Genomic DNA, 15,517 nt, shown 5'->3' on the forward strand with positions numbered 1-15,517 from the left:
AACAATTTACCTTGGATACAGGCTACACCCTCAGATCCACAGAAGCTTTAACTTAAATAAATTATTGGCCAAGTAGGTTTTCCAAGTGATACAAAAACAAGTAAATCAAAGTGCCACACTTACCTAGTTTGGAAGGACCGTATTCAGCTAAAATTTGGATCAATAATTTCTCCATATGGTGGAGATTTAGGAATTCTTCAGGAATGACTGAAAAAACATCTCGTTTATCATCCAGATTCACAGACAGTTCTTTCAAGCACAAGAACTTGTCCAAACTAAGAAAGAGTTGATCTAGAAAGTAGCACACAGTTTCCCATTATTAATCTAAAGAGCTCCAAATGCAAAATTTCAAACTGTCATTTGATTCATCGAACTATTTTCATATTTCAAATGAAAACCTTTCACATACCATAAGACTTCCTTTTTTAGAAAGCACATATATGAAGATAATGCTTTCTGCAGCATTTACTGATTATGTCAACTAAAAAAAATATATGTACAACCTAAAAGTTTTGAGTTATGTTTTATTCAGTGGACATTCTTAGGACTTCAAGTCCGGGAGGCAGCATCTCAAGTAATCCTGAGAAAACTGCTCCAAGGAGGTGAGGCGGGGAGCTAGGATATATAGGAGTTTTGCAACAAAGGCAGGTAGTCAGAACAAAAGATTACTGTTAATAAAAGAAAACTAGATATCTCAGGTTAAGGAATTTAGCACTTTTCTATGTATGGGAAGATGCAAGAGTCTGGGGTCACTAAAATCATTCTTTTGATATGCACCTCAGCTATCTGGGGCCAGTATCCTGTGTTTTCACATCCTGAGTTTCTTCAAGCTGCACCCTTTGGGGTGGCTGCAGTCTGATGACTGCTAGATGGCAGGTATTCTTTGTTTCCTTCCTGAGTTTCCTCCGGGCTCACTATCAGGGATGGCTACAATTGCTGATAGCTACAACATCCTTTGTTTACTGATATGGCAGGCAATATTTTACTTCTCATCTACTATATGAGAAGCTCTGTACTACACTCTGGATTCACAAAGACATCTCAGCAAATGGGGCTGGGACAACTGAATTTCTCCATGCAAAGAAGTTGGACCCTTACCTCCCACCACCATATACAGAATTGGCTCAAAATGAATCAACAACCTAAATATAAGAGCTAAAACCATACAACTCTTAGAAGAAAACAGAAATAAATCTTCATAACCTTGGATTTGAGAATAGATTCTTAGATATGCTACCAAGAGCACTAGCACAAAAGAAAAACAGACAAATTGGACTTCACTGAAATTTGAAACTTTACAGATTGAAGTACATTATTGAGACAGTGAAAAGGGCAATCTATCGGAGAAAATATTTTAAAACCAAGTGTCCAATAAAGATTTAATTACACAAAGAACTCCTATAACTCAAAACAAAAAGACAACACAATTTTAAAAATGGACAAAGGAACAAACAACCCAATCACAAAATGGGCAGGAGACCTAAAGGGACATTTCTCCAAAGAAGACATACAGATGGCTAACAAGCACATAAGATGCTCAACATTGCTAATTATTAGAGAAATGCAAATCGAAACTACGAGGTATCACCTGACAATGGTCAAAATGGCTATCATCAAAAAGTCTACAAATAGGGACTTCCCTGGTGGCGCAATGGTTAAGACTCCGCCTGCCAATGCAGGGGACATGGGTTCGAGCCTTGGTCCAGGAAGATCCCACATGCCACAGAGCAACTAAGCCCGTGCACCACAACTACTGAGCCTGTGCTCTAGAGCCCACGAGCCACAACTACTGAACCTGCGAGCCAGAACTACTGAAGCCCACACACCTAGAGCCTGTGCCCTGCAACAAGAGAAGCCACTGCAACGAGAAGACCACGCACCGCAATGAAGAGCAGCCTGCGCGCAGCAATGAAGACCCAACGCAGCCAAAAATAAATAAATAAATAAAATTTTTTACAAGTCTCCAAAAATAAATGGTGGAGAGTATGTGGAAAAGGGAAACCCTACTACACTGTTGGTGGGAATGTAAACTGGTGCAGCCACTGTGGAAAACGGTAAAGAGGTTCTTTAAAAAAACTAAAAAATAGGGACTTCCCTGGTGGCGCAGTGGTTAAGAATCCGCCTGTCAATGCAGGGGGCACGGGTTCAATCCCTGGTCCAGGAAGATCCCACATGCCGTGGAGCAACTAACCCCATGCACCACAACTACTGAGCCTGCACTCTAGAGCCCGTGAGCCACAACTACTGAGCCCACATGCCACAACTACTGAAGCCCGCGCTCCTAGATTCCATGCTCCACAAGAGAAGCCACCACAATGAGAGGCCCGCATACTGCAACTAGAGAAAGGCTGCACACAGCAATGAAGACCCAACGCAGCCAAAAAAAAAAAAAACTAAACTAAAAATAGAGTTACCATATAATCCAGCGATCCCACTCCTGGGCATGTATCAGGAGAAAACCATGGTTTGAAAGGGTACATTCACCACAGTGTTCACAGCAGTACTATTTACAATAGCCAAGACATGGAAGCAACCTAAATGTCCATCAACAGACGACTAGATAAAGAGGATGTGATGCACACACACAACGGAATATTAGCCATAAAAAAGAATGAAATAATGCCATTTGCAGCTACATGGATGGACCTAGAGATTATACTAAATGAAGTAAGTCAGACAGAAAGACAAATATCATATGGTATCACTTCTATGTGGAATCTAAAAAAGTGATACAGATGAACTTATTTACAAAACAGAAATAGACTCACAGACATAGAAAAAAAACTTATGGTTACCAAAGGGGAAAGGGGAGGGAGGGAGGGATAAATTAGAAGTTTGAGATTAACAGATACAGACTACTATGTATAAAATAAACAAGGACCTACAGTATAGCACAGGGAACTATATTCAATATCTCGTAATGATCTATAGTGGAAAAGAATCTGAAAAAGTTTATATACACACACACACACACACACAATCTGAATCACTTTGCTGTATACCAGAAACTAACACAAAATTGTAAATAAACTACACTTCAATTTTTTTAAATGGGCAAAAGGATTTAATAGACTGTCTCCAAAAAACACACACTAACAGCCAATAAGCACATGAAAAGATGCTCAACAGCATTAGTCATTATGAAAATGCAAATCAAAACCAACGTGAGATACAATTTCACACCTATTAGGATGTCTCTGATTTAAAAAAAACAAAAAAGCATTGAGGATGTGAAGAAACTGGAGCCCTTGTACATTGCTTGTAGGAATGTAAAATGCTGTGGCCAGCGTGGAAAACAGTTTGGAGTTTCCTTGAAAATTAAAATAGAATTACTATCATTAATAGCCAATAATTCCACTTCCGGGTATATATCCAAAAGAATTGAAAATAGGGTCTCCAAGTAATATTTGTGCACCCATGTTCATGGCAACTTTAGCCAGAATAAACAGTGCAATTGTCCATCAACAGATGAATTGATTAATAAAATGTGATATATACATACAATGAAATATTATTCAGCTATAAAAGTAGTGAAGTTCTGACGCATACCACAACACGGATGAACCTTAAAAACGTGAAAGAAGCCAGACACAAAAGGACAAGATATTGTATGGATTCACTTATGTGAAACAGAATAGACAAATTCATAGAGACATCAGCATCTGGGGAGAAGAAGGAGGTATTGTTTAATAGGTACAGAGTTTGGGATGATGGAAAGGTTCTGGAAGTGGATAGTGGTGATGGTTGCACAACACTGTAATTGTACTTAATGCCACTGAATTGTATACTGAAAAATGATTTTAAGGTTTCATGTATGTTTTACCATGATAAATATTTGAAAAAACAAAATTTTTCTAAATTTGATGATAAATATCAACCCACAGATCCAAAAAAAATGTTCAGTGACCCTCAAGTAAGATAGATACAAAGCAAAGCACACCTAGGCATTTAACAAACTGCTGAAAATCAAACCCATACTAGCAACAATCCGAAAATGAAAAAATTTAAATACCATTTACAGGAGTATCAAAAATACAAGTACCTAGGAATAAATTTAATGAAAGATGATAAAGTCTATACTGAAAACTCTCAAACACTGCTTAGACAAGTGAAAAGAGACACAAATAACTGGGAGACACTACTTCCCACTTGTTTATTTCCCAGAGTACAAGCCCTTTCTTCCATGAAGCAGGTGGGGTGAGGGTAATTCTCAAGCATCATTTACATATAGATCATTCTTTGACCAATAACAAGTCATTTGTTTATTAAGAGACCTCATTAGTCATTGTATTATTTTTATCAGAGTTTGAAAGCCATTCTGTTATTTGGAAGCCTTTCACTAATTCATATTACTGACAGAAATAAGTTAGTAAAGATTTATTTTATATCTGTTCAATCAGCAAGGATTTATGGTCTCACACTTTCAAAAGTTTTCATCCACCTAAAACTAAGAGTGAGAAGATAAGAGTACACATCCTAACAGTCATCTAAAACAGATGCAGGTTTACCTTGTAGATGGGTTGTCTTTGAGACTTCAAGAGATTCTAGGGAAGGCAGAGTGAGAAGCAATTCCTGTTCTACTGCACTCAGCTCAGATTGGCTTACGGAGCACTTGGTGAACGAGGCCTTATACTGCTCAAGAGCTGGGCTGATGCTTTCAATAAAACCCGTGCTCCTGGTCAAGTGGAGTTCAATGTGCTGTGAAGCTGAGAAAACTTTCGTTAGAAACCTTAGCATCTCCTGATCCACAGCATCAGTACCAGTCACATGAACTTCCAGAAGGGGAATCTTGTACTGCTTTGGAGAAAGGTTCCAATAGCCAGTGCTGATATCTGCTGGTGCCTTGAGTTGCATGTTCAGAAAACTGTTCACGGTTTCCTCTTTTTCAACTAAATTCTGCTTCCATTCACTCTCAAGTTCAAAGGCAGAAGCATAGTCCTGATCTATGGTTGGTGCCTGGGATTTGTCGAAAATTTTTTCCAGTAATGAAAAATCTGTTTTGCGTAAGCTATTTCCTCTTATGGAGACCTGGACTCTCCCCAACAATAACAGGCTTTCTGGGTGGTCAAAAAAATACTGTAACTTAAGTACACTCAAAGACAGGGTTCTCCCTTGAAGGAACTGCAAAATGAATGGAGAACAGGCAGCAACACTGTTGCTTCGATAAGCAGTTTTTACAGCCAGAACCAGTAAATGTTTTGAAACCAGTGAAAGGTAATTTTCTGGAGAGTATTGCCACAACAACCGGAGACACTGCATTTGCTCTGAAATCTCTGGATGATGCTTCAGGTAGTCATCATTTTCAGATATATTCTCCAGTGTCTCTTGATTATCCACCAAAAGAAGCAATTGGGATACAATTGTTGGCCCTGCCTTTGTTGAAGAGTGGCAAGAGACATAGTTCAAAAAATTTGCATAGGGACCTATAGCCATCATGGCTGAGTTAATTTGTTTCAAATAATGAAGTCCCGAATCTTGATCCTCTTGCCTATCTGAATCCAGGAGTTCAGTCAGCCTCATCCCAGCAAGAAATTCTTGGAATGAAGCATTCAAAAACTGATAGACTGGCCTCAGTCTCTGGGCTGTGAATTTGCTCATCAGGTACATGGCTAGATCTTCATCTTCACCAATCCCTACTTCTAGGAGATCATCATCACTAAACTCAAAGCAAGATGAAAAAAAACCTTTCAAGGCCAGCTCACCACAGGAGGACACAGTTGCTTTGAGAAGGTCAGCTGCAGTTTTGTGCCTTAAGAAAAGGCATTCTATATAGGACTTGAAAACAGCCACATCATCAAAGGACTGACAAAAAGGATACCGAAGCCAATTAGCACAGACTGCTGCTACGAAGAAGGGAGTTTTCTGAATTCCCAGCCATGTTTCGTTAATTCTAAAGTCAACCATAAACTTTCGCAGACGGGTCAAATCATCTGGAAAGAGCTTCCGTAATATATAGAGGGTATTACAGAAGGGAAACGCTTTGATCTCTAGAATTGTATCTAGGTGTCGGCGGATGTCCTTAGCCCTGTTTGTATGGACAGCAATCAATAAGCAGGTCCTTGACAAATGGTTTCTTTGAATCATCCTCTCTATGCTTTGAGGGATTGAGCACATCTCTTTGTAGTCATCCAAAAGGAATAACACCTGGTTCTTTAACTGCTGGATGATGTTCCACAGGCCCGTTTCAGTAACAGATCCTTCTGTCTCTAGGAGTTGGTCACAAATGACATTGGCCAGCCCCTGGTCCAGTCTGGTAGAGCCAAGAGAGACGTAGAAAACCAACTGGAACCTGTGTAACAAGGGACAGCATCCTGAGGCCCATAGAAGAGCTACTGTCTTCAGGAGGACCGTCTTTCCACTACCAGCTTCACCCTCCACACACATGACGGAGTTCAAGTTAGCAAAGACCTCAGGCAACACCACAGGCTCCTGCACAGTATTGGTGATGTGTTTTGAAGCAAGGGACAGATCACAATTCAGCAGCTGATCGGTGGCTAGACAGGAAGAGACCTCAAGCAAAGACATGTGGCAGAAAGGGGCACTGGTGTAGGCTTTTCTCAGGCGCTCACTCAGACTTTTTGCCTCCTGAAGCCACTGGGCTTCACCATGGGCCACCTCTGTGGAGAAAAGCAAGGAGGCACAGTTATAAATACTTTTTTAAAATCCCCTATGTAGAAATATATGTACACATTCATCTAATCCCATGTGCTACTTCCAGATCCTTACCTGGCACTGCAGAACTCACTGCTGACTCTTCAAGATTGCTTTCACTTGTAGTTTCCTTTGAAAAGAAAATCCTCTATTAAATCAGCATTTGTATAAGAGGGTGGGGCTTTGAATTACAATTAGGGACCAGACATTTTCTAAACCCAACCCATCCTCAAGTTTTTACGCCAGTTGCAGGGAGGAGTGCTACAAATATGAAACAATAAGTGATCTGCAAACACACGCAAGCGTGTGCTCCTGGGTGATATCCAAACAGTGCATTCCATGGGTGACTTGAGCTGTGATTACTGTCCAGATGATTAGAATCACAGTGTCTAGAGCAAGATGGACCCTCCAGAAATCATTAGGTGCAACTTCTGATCTTAGTTATCAACAGTTTTTTAAATATTACATACCTGGGATATAGGAAGGTTATGTTTCTTCCTTTAAAAATAAGCTATTTAAGGGGTTCCCCTGGTGGTCCAGTGGGTAAGACTCCAGCTTCCGGTGCAGGGGGCCCGGGTTCCATCCCTGGTCGGGGAACTAGATCCTGTATGCATGCTGCAACTAAGAGTCCACATGCCACAACTATGAGCCTCCATGCCACAACTAAAAGATCCCACAGGCCACAACTAAGATCCGGCACAGACATAATAAATAAAAAATAAATAAATATTTTTTTAAAATAAGCTAGTTAAGGGAGGTGGGGGGATGAGCAAAGATGAATCAAGTGAACGACAAATTACCTTGTTTTCTTTTTGGGGGATGACGAACATAATACACCTAACATACAGCCTCAAATAAGGGGTGTGTGTGTATTAAACTGGCAGTGGCTAATCTCCTAGAGAACTATGTAGAATTTCTCAGTTTAAAAAGGGGTCAACCTATTAATCTGTATTTTTGATTTGGTTGGTTGGTTGCTGTTGTAAAAGAAACATATCTTCCCAGCTTTGAGAAAAGCCAACTACCAAGTCAGACCTTACTGTCCTCCAAATGACGATCACAGATGGAATCCAGGTAGCCTGGATGCTAATCAACTTTTAGGTCCAAACGAGTCTGGGCCTCACAGTAGAAGGGATTGACTCTACATTTCATGAAACTAGGTATTATGTTTTGTTTATTGTAGCATCCCCATCTGCAACTGGCGCATGATTGGTGCTTAACAGATATTTGTAGAATTCATTTATTTATTTTTTTAATGATGAGCAGTTCCTGTTCAAAAACAGTTTTTAATCACATGATCACACACTCTGAAAATAAACAAGGTGGCGTTCATACCATTAAGTCAGAAAGTTCACCATGGCTCTGAAGGTCTGGAATCACTTCTGCAGAGCACTTCATATTGTGGAGAAACTGACAACTAAGCACAAAAGTTAAAAGTTATAAAAATAATTGTATGGGACTTCCCTGGTGGCGCAGTGTTTAAGAATCTGCCTGCCGATGCAGGGGACACGGGTTTGAGCCCTGGTCCGGGAAGATCCCACATGCTGAGGAGCAACTAAGCCCATGCCCCACAACTACTGAGCCTGTGAGCCCTAGAGCCCATGAGCCACAACTACTGAGCCCACATGCCACAACTACTGAAACCCGTGCACCTAAAGCCCGTGCTCCGCAACAAGAGAAGCCACCGCAATGAGAAGCCTGCATGCAGCAACGAAGATCCAACGCAGCCAAAAATAAATAAAGTAATTAATTAATTTTTAAAAATAGTTGTATGCAATTAAGCATTTACATTAGGTTTTCAAAAACACTGTGAGAGTTTTACTGGCAAAAATTAAGTACAAAATTAACATTTCCAGTGATTCTGTCAGTGTCTTTATCAAACAAGACATGTAGACTATAAATCTCAGCAGTAGAGATATAAATGGTTCATAAAGTAGTGGTGGGGATAACCAGCCAATTTGGTGGAATGGGAGCATATTTAACACTCATCCATGAGACCAACTAAAATGAACCTAAAGGAAAAAAAAAATAGAGAAGACAACTCTATCTATGGATTCTGGAATAATGACAACAAAAAGGACATTAGTAGAAAAAATGGTGAAATATGTATAACATCTGGAGTTGATAGCAATGTACCAGTGTTGCTTTTTTAATATTAATAAATGTACCAGGATAATATAAGGTGTTAGTATTAGAGGAAACTGGGTGTGGGAATATAGGAACTCTCTGTATTATCTTTTCACCTTTTCTCTAAGTCGAAAAGTTTTTCCAAACAAAAAGTTTATTTTAGAAAAAAACTCCATCAATATGAAGACTAAAGAATGGCCACAAACATACTCTCTAAAAACAATTTGCTAGACATCATGAAACTGGAACATAAAATACCATCTAAATTCAGGTTATGATGTCTGCCTGAAGAACCAAGGAAGAAAATTCTAAAGAGCTCTACCCACAATCATTAACTTGGATAGATGAGAACTATAAATGTCAGTAGGTAAATGATAAAACTAGAAACAATTATCTTGGTTTATTTTTATGCTGCTGAATTACAGGAAAGCAGGCGATAAAGCAAGAGGACACATCATTTTTATTTTCCTACTTGAAGATGAGCCCAGGAATAGAAGGGTAGCTACAGGAAGATAGCTAGTAGGACTTCAAATGCTTCTGTCCAAGGTCACTATGCAGATAGACCCATCAAGGAAAAGGACTCTGAAGGAAGGTAACATACAAGCATTTTCATACAAGTAAAGCCAAGCAGACCAGCACTACAAGAAAAGTTAAAGGAAGTTCTTCAGTTAAAAGGAAAATGATAACAGATGCAAACTTAGTTCTACCCAAAGGAATGAAGTGTGCCAGGGATGGTAACTCAATGGGTAAACAAGAAATACATTTTTTCTCTTTTTAAAATGTATTTAAAAGATAATTTTTAGAGCAAAGATATAATACTATATTGTGAGATTTAGAATATATGTGATGTAAAAATGTATGAAAACAAAATCGCAAACAATAGGAGGGGGAAAATAGAAGTATACTGTTATATGGTTTATACATTATATGTCAACTGTGATAATATTATTTGAACATGACTGTGATATGTTAAACATGCATTATGATTCTAGAGCAGGTACTAAAAAGATAAAGATGTACATCTAAAAAGCCAACAATAGAGATAAAATGGAACACTAAAAAATACTCAAATGCAAGTCAGGAAAAGAAGAAGAAACAAAGAGCAGATGGGATAAATAGAAACAAATAGCAAAATAGTAGATTTAAATCCAACCATATTAATAATTATATTAAATGTAAATGTTCTAAACACTCCCATTAGAAAGCAGATATTGGGGAATTTGTTGGGGGTCCAGTGGTTAAGACTCTGAGCTCTCACGGCCAGGGGCCCAGGTTAGATCCCTGGTCAGGGAACTAAGATCCCACGAGCTGACAATATGGCCAAAAAAACTCAAACAAACAAACAACAACAACAAAAGAGAAAGCAGATATTGTCAGACTGTTAAAAAAAAGCAAGACCCAACTATGTTGCCTACAAGAAACTCACTTTAAATATAAAGTCATAGATTAAAAGTAAAATGATTTCGGGAATTCCATGGTAGTCCAGTGGTTAGGACTTGATGCTCTCTGGGTTCAATCCCTGGTCGGGGAACTAAGATCCCTCAAGCCACGCAGCGTGGCCAAAAAAAAAAAGTAGAATGATTTCAAAAAAGGTAGTGTCATGTAAAAACTATACAAAAGCTGGAGTGGCTACATATATTAATATCAGATAAAGACTTAAGAATAAGGAGTACTATGAGAGATAAAGAGAGACATTTCATATACTCTCTGAATATGAAAGAGGAAAGGGCAAAGAATAGCCAAGGTATGGTCCTGAAGAAAAAGAACAAGGAAACTGTATGGGAAAATATGAAAATATGCTCAACATTATTAGTAATTAGATTGACAAAAATTAAAATTTGGGCAATACTAAATTAGTGAGGAAGCAGACAGAATGGAAACATCTATGCTAGTGAGAATATAAATCAGTACAACCACTTCAAAAAAAGTTTTGCATAATCTAATAAAGTTGAGTATGTGCAAACCCTATTACTCTGCAATTCCATGGTTGGTTATGCATCCTGGAGAAACACATGTGAGCACTGGGAATTATGTACAAGAGGGTTCATAGTGGCATTATTTGAATTGCAACACTCTGTAAAACAACCCAGATGTTGAATCTAGAATAGAATGGATAAATTACATATTCATAAAACAATATACTATATAGCAATGAGAACAAGTGAACTGCAACTCTATACATAATTATGAATGAGTCTCAAAAACTTTGTGTAAAGTTTGAGTAAAATAAGTCAGTCATCACAGAAGAACCATGCAGTATGCTTCCATTTATTTGAACTTCAAGAATAAGCAAAGTTAAATGTGTTTAATAATACACATGTAGTTGGTGAAACCATTAGGAGAAGAAGGAACAATTAACCCAAATTTCAGGATCATGTTTACCTCTGAATTGGAGGGACAAGGATATAATCAGAATCGGGAAGGAGGGCACACAGTAGCATTCTAAGGACTTGATAATATTCAATTTCTTAACTTTAGTGCTGGGTTCATTTGTTTCTTTGTTAATTGTCCTTTAAATCATACATAAACATTTTAGGTACTCCTTTAAATGCATCCTAGTTTGTGATTTTAAAAAAGAGGCAGGGGCTTCCCTGGTGGCGCAGTGGTTGAGAGTCCGCCTGCTGATGCAGGGGACGCGGGTTCGTGCCCCGGTCCGGGAAGATCCCACATGGCGCGGAGCGGCTGGGCCCGTGAGCCATGGCTACTGAGCCTGTGTGTCCGGAGCCTGTGCTCCGCAACGGGAGAGGCCACAACAGTGAGAGGCCTGCATACCGCAAAAAAAAAAAAAAAAAAGGCAGAAGGGGCTTCCCTGGTGGCACAGTGGTTGGGAGTCCGCCTGCCGATGCAGGGGACACGGGTTCGTGCCCCGGTCCGGGAGGATCCCACATGCCGCGGAGCGGCTGGGACCGTGAGCCATGGCCGCTGAGCCTGTGTATCCGGAGCCTGTGGTCCGCAACGGGAGAGGCCACAACAGTGAGAGGCCCGAGTACAGCAAAAAAAAAAGAAAAAAAAGAGGCAGAAGATCTGAGCCTCACATGGAGCACCAAAAAACAAAAACAACAACAACAAAAACCACAAAACAAACAAACAAAAAAGGCAGAGGAAAAATAAAAATGCCACACAAAAAGGGAGTTGATAGAGTCCAGGAGAGGGTCTAAATAAAATTAGACTGCATCCTAGCTTATTTTTCCAAGAATTAAGAAGAATATCCCCACTGTTTAAAAATTTACAAAATATTAAATCCAAATAAGAAAGAAAGAAACACAACTACTTCTGTCAAAACACCTTCAAAACTGTATCCTCTTTAGAATCTTAGAATTAGGTGGAAGTATTTAAGACCTGTTTATATTAATATTTATTTCTGGAAGAGCACTTACTAACAAAAAAATGTTCTCTTACAGTTGAACATTTTTGAAGAGTTTGGTGAGTGAAAAATAAGCCAAAAAAAAAAAAAAAGGTTAAAGAGCTACAGAAAATAAATATTAAAAAGTAGCCATTTATTCATGAAATTTTAGAACACTGGAAACAAACAGAAAATCCTAAATGCATCCAGGATGGAAAAAGTAGTTTGCAATGAAAGGATTAAGAATCAGAAAGACATGGAATTTCAACAGCAGTATTGGAAGCTATTAGAAAATATAGCAATGCCTGTTCAACTTAGAATGACTTCCAACCTGGAACTCTACACCTAGCTAAACTACCAAATGAGTGTGAGAAAATATATACAAATATTCAGATATATGCATTAAATGGAAGCTAAAAACATGTATCGCTTCTGCAGTCTTTCCCAGGGAACTGTGGAGGAGTGTTCCAAAGTGAATGAATAGAGTGAAGTAAGTCAGAAAGAGAAAAACAAGTATCATGTATTAACACATATATGTGGAATCCAGAAAAATGGTATAGATGATTTTATTTGCAAAGCAGAAAAAGACATAGAGAACAACTGTATGGATACCAAGGGCGAATGGGGGTGGTGGGAGGAATTGGGAGATTGGGATTGACACACATACACTATTGACACTATGTATAAAATAGGTAACTAATGAGAACATACTGTGTAGCACAAGGAACTCTAATGCACTGTGGTGACCTAAATGGGAAGGAAATCCAAAAAAGGGGAGATTATATATATATATATATATATATCTGATTCATTTTGCTGTACAGCAGAAACTAACACAATATTGTAAAGCAACTATACTCTAATAAAAATTAATTAAAAAAATAAAAAGACATAATCCAATTCCACAATTAAACAAAACAAAACAACAACACAGTGAGTGAATAAACCAAGAAGAGGGTGACAGTAGATCCAGGAAACAGGAGCTACAACACAGGAGAAAGGCAATAGGAATCCCTAGGATGACTGTGAAGAACGATCTCAGGATCCTAGGGTGACTACAGGACAAATAGTTCATACTGAAGCAGGTCAGAGACTTCACAATAGACTCCTTTAAGAAAATGAAAATGGTGCGCTATCTTACAAGTTTGAATGACCGGACAGCAAGTTTTAAACATTTGGGAGAATTTGAAGATGAACTGGTACTAAATACATTTTAAAACTAAGAAAATGGGTATATTTTTTAAAAAGGAAAATAACAAGTGTTGGCGAGGAGATGGAGAAACTGAAATACATACATATATATCCATATACACATATATCTCAGCCATAAAAAAGAATGAAGTACCGATACATTCTACAAGATGGATGAACCTCAAAACATGGTGCTAAGTGAAGTCAAATACAAAAGATCATATTACATGCTTCCATTTACATGAAATATCCAGAACAGTAAGTCTATAGAGACAGAAAGCTGACTGGTAGCTCTAAGGAGCTAGGGTGCACTGGGGAGATAGGGAATGACTGCTTAATGGGTACAGAGTTCTCTTTTGGGATAATGAAAATGTTTTGGAATTAGACAGCAGGGGGTGGTTGCATAACATTGTGCATGTACTAAATGCCACTGGACTGTACACTTTAAAATAGTTTATGTGTGAATTTCACCTCAAAAACCAAAAAACTAAGCAAACATACTAATAAGACAATTGTTACTTACTACAAAAATTGGAAGTGGTACAGGGAGGGAAGGTAAATTATTTATTACTAGGCTCTGCCTTTATGAAGTCATGCTAATGTAAACATGTAATGTGAAAATAATGATTGAACCAAAACTGTGCTGTGACTATAGTGAGAGGAAGGCTAGATGGGAAAGGGGTCATGAAAGCAAGGGCATGAAAGAGAGAAAGACTCATCCTTCATCGTAAGAATCAGAGAGGTGGGCAAAGACTTAATCAGAATATAAAATGAGGGGAAAATTGCTAAAGTATCAATACATCCAGATTCATAGACACTAAACATTCATTCTACTCACTTGGGAAAATATTTGGTGTGTTCTTCTAATGGGTCATCACCTTCCTCAAACTTATACAAATATCCTCCACAGGAAAAACACTGGACGAAGTCGCTTTTACCTAGAAGTAAGGAAATTTGATCAGTGCCACTGGCCAGTGTATTTGTCGAGTGACACACATAATAACTACCAGGCCTTTATTAGCAAAACCCTACTTGCACTTTCATTCAGATTTTGTGACAAAGTCACAAATCGGGTCACCAGTGAGGAAATATTCTATTTAGGGCTCTTCTCTCACCAATGGGGTCATGAACAAGTAACATTCAATGTTCCTATGTACCACGCACTGATTAACACCCTCTCCCTGTCCCCTCCTCATTCTATGGAGCAAGAGATTTGCAAATCAGAATGTGGAATTGAAGTTCCATGAAGGAAGAGATTTTTTCCTGTTTTGCTCCCTAATGAATCTCATGGACCTAGAAGAGTGCCTAGGACTTACTAGGCACTCAGTAAGTTATTTATTTAATGAATAAATCAGAAAGAAAATATTTGGAGCTCAGGAAAATATATATGATCAAATATAGCAACTCTCATGTCAGTAAGTTCGTGAAGAAGCAAATGCCTCTTACTACATTATTGCTAGGTTTATTCCACTAGAAGTAGGATCAAGTCTTCATGTGAGACTCTATTTCTTTGGAAGGAAATTAGCATTTGGATCTACCAAAAGATTGAACTAGAAATGGAGCATCCATCATCTTCCTTCTCTTCTTGGACTCCTGTAGGCATCGTAAAGCCAGAGCAGAGGAAAACCTCCCTTTGTGTCTGGATAAAAATAGGAGGTCCTAGAGCTTGCAAGACCCCAAAAGGGTGAGATGCCTAGGATTTGTGGGGAGAGGAGGAGGTTCAAAAGGAAGAGGGTGAGGACACTGGACAGAGGGTCCTAGAGGAAGGCTGGCAAGAGGAAGACAGAATGGAGAGAGCAGGAAGAAAGGGTGGAACACCGCCTTTCCAAATGCTTAAGCCTGTGAGGCATTAAGATTTTTTGTACCAGTGGAACATGTCAGTTCGAGTGAACACTACATTCCCCTACTCTGTACTGCTCTGTGGTATTCTTGACTTGACCCCTCTGTAAAAGGTCCACATGGACCTCCACTGTAACTTAGCATGTGTGTTTGGTCTGAAGAAGGCCAGCAAGGTTCCCAGGAAGGACACAATATCCTTTCACCTTATTGTACCTCAGGCAGAGGTTTAGCTGAGGGGAACCTGCCCGCTCTTTGTGCATTACAGAGTGGAACTCCCTGATGACCAGCAGCTCAAGAGAGAATACTATGAACCGATGGAAGATTCTACATGCTTAGGAATCATTAAAAGCAATTTCCTTACTTTCTCTT

General features: G+C 38.9%; 1 protein-coding gene across 10 annotated transcripts in view; it reads right to left on the reverse strand.

Moving 5' to 3' along the window:
* LOC113617449 (general transcription factor IIH subunit 2) overlaps positions 1-15,517 on the reverse strand; it is a 65,656-nt gene that overhangs the window by 7,855 nt on the left and 42,284 nt on the right. For 9 of the 10 annotated variants that reach the window (XM_027100901.1, XM_027100902.1, XM_027100900.1 and 6 more), the window contains 5 exons: positions 14,148-14,247; positions 7,984-8,065; positions 6,727-6,781; positions 4,509-6,617; positions 124-291 (listed from right to left, as the gene is read on the reverse strand). In XM_027100901.1, the coding sequence (XP_026956702.1) occupies positions 124-291; positions 4,509-6,617; positions 6,727-6,781; positions 7,984-8,065; positions 14,148-14,247 (2,514 nt within the window). The remainder of the gene's footprint in view (positions 1-123; positions 292-4,508; positions 6,618-6,726; positions 6,782-7,983; positions 8,066-14,147; positions 14,248-15,517) is intronic. The other variant, XM_027100905.1, reaches the window with a different exon arrangement.

This window comes from Aethalodelphis obliquidens, unplaced genomic scaffold, assembly GCF_003676395.1.
Source record: "Aethalodelphis obliquidens isolate GAN/ISIS:26980383/991018 unplaced genomic scaffold, ASM367639v1 scaffold4, whole genome shotgun sequence".
In the NCBI taxonomy this organism is placed as follows: Eukaryota; Metazoa; Chordata; class Mammalia; order Artiodactyla; family Delphinidae; genus Aethalodelphis; species Aethalodelphis obliquidens.